Raw genomic sequence first — 7,912 nt, 5'->3', positions numbered from 1 at the left:
AATACAAAAATTAGCCAGGCGTGGTGGCGGGTGCCTGTAGTCCCAGCTACTCAGGAGGCTGAGGCAGGAGAATGGCATGAACCCAGGAGGCGGAGTGCAGTGAGCCGAGACCGCACCACTACACTCCAGCCTGGGCAACAGAGCGAGACTCCATCTCAAAAAAAAAAAAAGACTACTTTCAAATTTTTCTTTCTGATTTGCCCTGACCTCCACCCACCCCACGCTCAGGCTGCCAATTCTCTTCCTAAAATACAACTAGTTATCCTCTAACATGCTTAAAATGTTCACTGTCCTGTTGTCCTAGAGAAAAAAAAGGTCCCAACTCCTTGGCCTAATACATAAAGACCCTACATGACACGACTCTTCATTTCTCCCCATCCCCCAGCACTCTCTGCCTCACTTCATCCCAGAGTTAGCTAAACATTGGAGTCATTTGAATGTGTCACCATTCCCTAAACACACTTGGTTATCAAGAGTCAGAGCTTTGTACTTGGTTTGCTTGACTTCCCCAAATAGCTACCTTAGGGCCTCGATCACATGTTCCTTCTGCAAAGCCTTTCCTCCCCCAAGATACCCTGACTACAGCTCTGTCACTGCTGTTGCACTACATTGGCTGGATGTAGTCTTCTCCATCTCAGTTGGAGAGTGGCTGGCCCCAGCATCCTGTCTGGCACAAATACCAGCTAAATGAAAAAGGGCCTGCAGGAATGCACTGAGACAGACCTAATCGATGACAGTCATACATGTCTTCACACCTTCACAGAGAGACATTACTTAGTGAGTAAGAGCCTAGATCAAAGCTTGGAATCAAAAATACCTGTTTCTGAGTGGAGAAACTCTGTGAATTAGTCTTTGAATGACACTTGAAGGCATTCGTGGGCTGTGCTTCCGAACTCTTGGTACTGATGCTAGAGACTTATAAAATGTGGTCTTCTCCTTTTTAGGCTTCAGCTCTGGCGGCATGGACTATGGCATGGTTGGTGGGAAGGAGGCTGGAACTGAGTCTCGCTTTAAACAGTGGACCTCCATGATGGAGGGGCTGCCCTCTGTAGCCACACAGGAAGCCAGTATGCACAAAAATGGTAAGAGAAGCACTGAAAGCTAGAGCCCCCAACTCACATCAGGTCTTGATGAAACATTCTATAATACTGTTTTGAAGTACAGAACTTGGTGTTCTTTTCCTCCTGAATCCTGTGATTGCCTGTGGAGGAAGGTCACAGTCATGTGTATGTTGAATTACAAGAAATATAAAGTGCTAGCTCTAATTAAAGAGAGCAGAATTTTTCAGCTACCATGATTGAGGGTGGTAGCAGTGAACTTGGGCACCCACCAAGGTGAAACCCTAGTAAGTTGGCTGAGGGAACAGAGTCAGCTTGTTGAGTTTGTTTTGCTTTGTTTTGCAGAGCAGGGGATCGTAATAATACCTATCTTGTTGGTTGTTTGAACCATATTAAGTTTATCAGCTTTTTAAAAATTTCCTGTCTTTTAATCTCCGAAAGAGGGCTAATAGATCATAATACTGAGATTTGAACTTTCCACAAAGCTTTCTTGTTCTATGTGAATTACAGTGTCTGCAGGTCAGCGTTGAAGGGCTTTGCAGGCTTTGGTGGTGATGTTGGTTGGCTTTTCCTCTCAATTTCTCTCTGTAAGGGCTTCTCCATTTCCCGTAAAACAGATAAAAGGTCTCAGAACCTTCCTTCAGCCTTTGTTTCAGTGTTTGTTTCATTTGACAGTAATTCACTTGGACTTAACTGTATCCATGAGAACCAAGTATAAATAGGTGTCTGGCTGTTCCTGCTGCAGCGCCCTGGCAGGCCTCAGCCCCAGCCAAGTCATTCAGTCTGAAGCCTTTCAGGTTTCCTTCATAAACCACTCTTTAATAAGCCCATCCAGGAGGCTGGTGAAGTAGCCACGTGGAGCTCTCTGCCTGCCATCTCTGAGCATTATCGTTTGGTTTCATGGCATGAAGTCAAAAGTGATTTATTGAAATTGTAAAATCTGGCCGGGCGCGGTGGCTCAAGCCTGTAATCCCAGCACTTTGGGAGGCCGAGACGGGCGGATCACGAGGTCAGGAGATCGAGACCATCCTGGCTAACACAGTGAAACCCCGTCTCTACTAAAAATACAAAAACTAGCCGGGCGAGGTGGCGGGCGCCTGTAGTCCCAGCTACTCGGGAGGCTGAGGCAGGAGAATGGCATAAAGCCGGGAGGCGGAGCTTGCAGTGAGCTGAGATCCGGCCACTGCACTCCAGTCCGGGCGACAGAGCGAGGCTCCGTCTCAAAAAAAAAAAAAAAAGAAAGAAATTGTAAAATCTGTTTGTGGACTGAATAAGCCCACTGTCATCTATAGCTTTGGGCTCTTTCAGTGCTTCCTTAGGCTGATGATTCACCAGGTCCCCTTGTCCCCAAAGACATGATAGGTGCATGATAATAAATATGAAATGGCATGTGAGAGGGTATCTCAAAGGCAAAATCTCTACTTGCCTTTTTAGAGCTTATAGATCATGTTTTCCCATCTCCTTAGCAATCCCCAAAGTAATTGAGCTTTTCATTTTCCACTGCTTCACCACAATGCGCCTCTGAGCCAGATTTGTCAGTGGCTCCAGAAAAGTAAATGTCCTCTTAGCTGAGCATGGAGATAGTTTTGATAATAATCCCATTAGGCTGCATCACCCTGGAAATAATTTTATCCCTTCACAAGCAGCATCCTAAGAATAGATCAAGTGACCCAATACCATATATAAAATTCATTTGAGAAGTAAGTAGACTGGTATCTCACTGACACCTAAAGTTTTATTTAAAGTGCATGTTTTGTTAGTTCAAGGCAATTTTAAGCTTTTAATTCTTTTCCTGCCCCTAGCATATAAAAATGCACGATGGGGGCACCGACAAAACCACTGAAGTGCTCTCAGGAAACCAGTTACAAAGGATTTGCTGTTCTTCATGTGTGAGGCCATGAATCCCAGAGCTGCAGAGTTCATTGCTGGTCTTGTGCTGGCAAAGACCCTAGGCGGGAATTCCATCTCATTGCGTTGGAATTTAAAGTAATTGCAGATGCTTTTCCCTCCAATGGACTCTCTGTTTACACTGCTGCTTCCAGCTAATCTAAGCCTGATCAGCCAGCCCTTAAGAACCTGGGTGGGTAGCATCAGTAGAAATTTAGCTAAAACCTTCTTATGTGCTACAAATTGTTAGAATTTTCCCCATTTCTCACTCTTGAGTCGCTAGCATAGAAACTAGGGATAATGGTCAGATTCCTCGTATGTGAACGTTTCATTAATTTCCTAAGACCGTGGACTTTTAAAACTGAAAGTAACATTGGAGCATTAGAACAATCCTGTGTGCCTAAGTGAGGAACTGAGAGGCTCAGAGAGGCGAAATGACTTGTTAGACATGCTGCTTAGTAATTATGTGCTGAGTCTTGAATGCAACCTCTTATTCCAGTGCAGTTTGTATATACTCCATCAGCTTCAGAAGACTGTTTGCATTCCAATGAATAAAAAATAGACAAGTTCTATTCATAGGAGTTATTCTGGATGATTTAATATCCTCTCTTTTCTTCAGGCGCTATAGTGGCCCCTGGTAAGACCCGAGGAGGGTCACCGTACAACCAGTTTGATATCATCCCTGGTGACACACTGGGTGGCCATACGGGTCCTGCTGGTGATAGCTGGTTACCTGCCAAATCTCCACCAACAAATAAAATCGGAAGTAAATCCAGCAATGCCAGCTGGCCTCCAGGTATTGTCCAGGAAATGCTTTTCCAGGATAGCATTTGTTTTGTAATTGTGAGTTTCAGGTTCAGAATACATTGCTTTTTTGACTCATGTTACTAAGGTACTTGCTTTCATTTTTTCATTCAGTAATTGTTAGAAGCAAGGCATGTGCTGTGGGAAGACAGATGATTTTCATTAGATGGGGAATCTGGGGATAAGTGACATTGTAGCTGGGACTTGGCATTCGTCCCATGCATAGGATGCCTTGTAACATGGGTTCTTTTGAAGTGTCTGTTGAATTGATCTGTTAGTTCTTAGGCAAGTATTTATTATCAGTTAGGCTGTAGGTATGCAGTAGTGATTGCAATGAGATTATTTGTTAATATTTTTCTTTCCTCTTTTGTTGGATATAGTAATCTATTCTCATGATAGAAAACTGGGAACATTTAATAAAGCAAAAATTAAAATCAGTAATTCCATAAATATATGTCCTCCTAGACCTCTTTCTGTGCATGCGTATTTGTAACATGAATATGTATAGTTTCATTTTATTAAAGTAGAATTTTTTTTTTTAATGGAGTTTCGCTCTTGTTGCCCAGGCTGGAGTGCAGTGGTGCGATCTCGCTTCACTGCAAGCTCCGCCTCCCGGGTTCAAGCGGTTCTCCTGCCTCAGCCTCCCGAGTAGCTGGGATTACAGATGCCTGCCGCCACACCTGGCTAATTTTTTGTATGCTTAGTAGAGACGGGGTTTTGCCATGTTGGGCAGGCTAGTCTCGAACTCCTGACCTCAGGTTATCCGCCCACTTCAGCCTCCCAGAATGCGGGGATTACAGGCGTGAGCCACCGTGCCCGGCCAAAGTAGAATTGTGTAATGCAGATTGTTCATATATGATACACATTGCTCTTTCTCTTCACGATTTGGAAAATAGAAGTTTATTCTGTCACATAGCTTTAAAATTTTAAAATGATTTAAATTGACCAATAGAAAAATTCTGAGCTCTCTTGTATATTCTAGGCTTTCTCTTGCTAAGCTAAATTATCCCTGCTGGTTATCCCTGGACATTCTATGTAGCAATATCATTTGTGTTACATTTTTTGCATTTTGGCCAACATCTGGTAAGGAAAGTGAGAAAGACCACTGATCTCTAGCCCATATTTTCACCAGTTCGTGGCCTAGATGCTTGGATAATTCTTGTGAACACCAGAGTCCTTACTCCTGCCTCCCCTGCCTTCAGCCCTGAAGTCTCCTGGGAGCAGGAGGATCAGGTTACCGGGGCCAGGCTGTGATGAGCTGTGGCTTCCAGTTCACTACCATAGACAGTGTGGTAACACAAAGGTGCCGTTGGCAAGAGTGTATGTTCATGCTGATTTTTTTTCCCTTAATTTTGTGATGAAAATCTAAGAGACAATAAATTCAGTATTTATACTTTTCGCAGACCCATTTCTTATATCAAAAAAGTACTATTATCATTTTTTTTAAAACAACCTTCTCTAATATTTGTTTTCCTTGTCTCAGAATTCCAACCAGGAGTGCCATGGAAAGGTATCCAAAACATTGACCCTGAATCTGACCCCTATGTCACCCCAGGAAGTGTGCTGGGGGGTACAGCCACATCTCCCATTGTAGATACTGACCACCAACTGCTGCGGGATAACACCACAGGTACTTGAGCGAAGCATCTCTTATATATTCAACACCCAGCATTTTCATAGTTGTCAGTTTGTGACTTCATTTGTACTTGCTGGTACCTAAAAGTTTAACCAAAAAATGTAAGAATATTGCTTTTCACATTTATTTGTTAGACATATTTTGTCCTCCATTCTATTGAAGTTTAAATAAAATACTCTCAAGGTTTCCCTGGTTATACTGACATTTATCTTCAGTATTTTCTTCTTCTTCTTTGTTACCCAAGGGTCTAATTCTTCCCTCAACACCTCGCTGCCTTCACCTGGTGCCTGGCCCTACAGTGCCTCTGACAACTCCTTTACCAACGTTCATAGCACTTCAGGTATGACTGTGAAGTTTTGGTTTCCCTTTGGTTAGCACTTTTTCATCAGGTTCCCTTTTATAAAGGAAATTGGCATGTATTTCGTAAGGTATACTCTTAGAGAAGTTCAGTAGCATAGGTCAGTGTAGATGGAAGCACACCCTTTTCTATTTGCTATATCTTTGAGGAACTTCTAGTCTCAGGAAGGATGAGCCAGATACAGCTTTGGGATGAGCTGGCATATCCAGAGGGCTGTAGTCATGTCCTGATGACACACATGCTTCTCTTTTTTATTTTGAGATGGAGTCTCTCTCTGTTGCCCAGGCTGGAGTGCAGTGGTACGATCTCGGCTCACTGCAAGCTCCGCCTCCCGGGTTCGTGCCTTTCTCCTGCCTCAGCCTCCCGAGTAGCTGGGACTACAGGCGCTCAGCACCACGGCCGGCTAATTTTTTGTATTTTTAGTAGAGATGGGGTTTCACTGTGGTCTTCGATCTCTTGACCTCATGATCCGCCCACCTTGGCCTCCCAAAGTGCTGGGATTACAGGCATGAGCCACTGCACCCGGCCAACATGCTTCTCTTTTACCAAGGCTGCTAAGAAGTCAAGGGTCATGAGAAGAACCAGTTAAGGCCAGGTTATTATTCCTAAGGTAGCCAATTATAGCTGGCTTTTCTCTAAAAATCCTCCCACTTATAGACAAAGGCTAAGGGCAGATGGCCAAAGGAAAAGAAAAAAAAAACAAAACAACCTTGATTAATTTTAGCATCTTTTGGTAAGTTCCTCATGTTTTTTTGAAAGACATTAGGAAATGGAAAAGTTAGTGGATATAATAAAGGCTTTGAAGTCACTCACTGAGCATAGTGCCTTACTGGTTGGTAGACATATTGGTAATTGGCACCCTCAGTTTGCACAAGTCAGACCTTAAGCTGTTAAAGTCATTATGACTTACATGCTTTGCTCAGGTAAAAGCAAATAAAGCATACCTTTATCCACCTACGAAGACGCGGCAGGCTAGTGGGCTGCAGATTGTCTTGTTTTTCTTCCCACCTCTGTGTCCTATCAGTAGTGCAACAATAACCTACCACTCACTGAGTGATCCCGCAGGCCAGGCATCATGCTAAACCTTCCACATGAATTTTTATTTTACCTTCACCAAAGGCTATGAGTAAGTCCTGTTGTTATCACTCTTTTGTGGATAAAGAAACTGAGTGAGGTTCTGAGAGCTGATATAACTTGCCTCAGTTCTGAGCAAGTATGTAAAGGAGACATCTCAATATTCCAGGTTTTGAACCACCACCTTACATTATACTTTTGTAAGATTTCTTTTACATGTAAGAACTTACTCTGATTACCCATCTCTTTTACACCTATAAATGCCCATATCTCAGATTGAACTATATATCTTTTTCCAGCAGTTGAAAATTCATCTGAGAGATGGCCCAAGAATCACCTCAGACTTGTCTAAAACTGAACCTGTACTTCCCCACCCCCAAAAGTGTCTTTCCTTCTCCACTCAGTTCTTTATGTTTCTTAATGATCTCGGCTGGGTGCAGTGGCTCTCGCCTGTAATCCCAGCACTTTGGGAGGCCGAGGCGGGTGGATCACAAGGTCAGGAGATCAAGACCGTCCTGGCTAACACGGTAAAACTCCGTCTCTACTGAAAATACAAAAAAAAAAAAAAAAAAAATTAGCTGGGCATGGTGGTAGGTGCCTGTAGTCCCAGCTACTCAGGAGACTGAGGCTTGGTGGGAGTGGCGTGAACCCGGGAGGTGGAGCTTGTAGTGAGCCGGGATCACGCCACTGCATTCCAGCCTGGGCGACAAAGCGAGACTCCGTCTCAAAAAAAAGAAAAAAAAAAAAATTATGATCTCATGCATCATTTAGTTACAAAACCTCAGTATTTTCTTCCTCTTTCCTCTCTCTCTCAATCCCTGGATCCAGGCAGTTACGATTTCTCCGTAGTGATTTATTCTGCAATCATATTTCAAATACCTATTCCTTCTGTTCCGTTCTATTTACTATCACAGTAGTTTAAACACTCCCTGCTGAATCCATTGCAAAAACTCCTAATAGTATCTTAATCAGTCCCCAGCCTACCTTTATAACCTTCTCTTTTTTTTTTTTTTTTTTGAGACGGAGTCTCGCTCTGTCACCCAGGCTGGAGTGCTGTGGCCTGATCTCAGCTCACTGCAAGCTCCGCCTCCTGGG

General features: G+C 43.4%; 1 protein-coding gene across 3 annotated transcripts in view; it reads left to right on the top strand.

Moving 5' to 3' along the window:
- The window catches only part of TNRC6B (trinucleotide repeat containing 6B), a 190,410-nt gene that overhangs the window by 159,888 nt on the left and 22,610 nt on the right, over positions 1–7,912 (top strand). For all 3 annotated transcript variants that reach the window (XM_011964173.1, XM_011964172.1, XM_011964170.1), the window contains 4 exons: positions 945–1,082; positions 3,565–3,741; positions 5,233–5,379; positions 5,630–5,725. In XM_011964173.1, the coding sequence (XP_011819563.1) occupies positions 945–1,082; positions 3,565–3,741; positions 5,233–5,379; positions 5,630–5,725 (558 nt within the window). The remainder of the gene's footprint in view (positions 1–944; positions 1,083–3,564; positions 3,742–5,232; positions 5,380–5,629; positions 5,726–7,912) is intronic.

The sequence above is a fragment of the Colobus angolensis genome, unplaced genomic scaffold (assembly GCF_000951035.1).
Source record: "Colobus angolensis palliatus isolate OR3802 unplaced genomic scaffold, Cang.pa_1.0 Scaffold65, whole genome shotgun sequence".
NCBI lineage: Eukaryota > Metazoa > Chordata > Mammalia > Primates > Cercopithecidae > Colobus > Colobus angolensis.
Note: the sequence above shows the minus strand (reverse complement) of the source record. Positions and strands in the feature narration are given on the sequence as shown.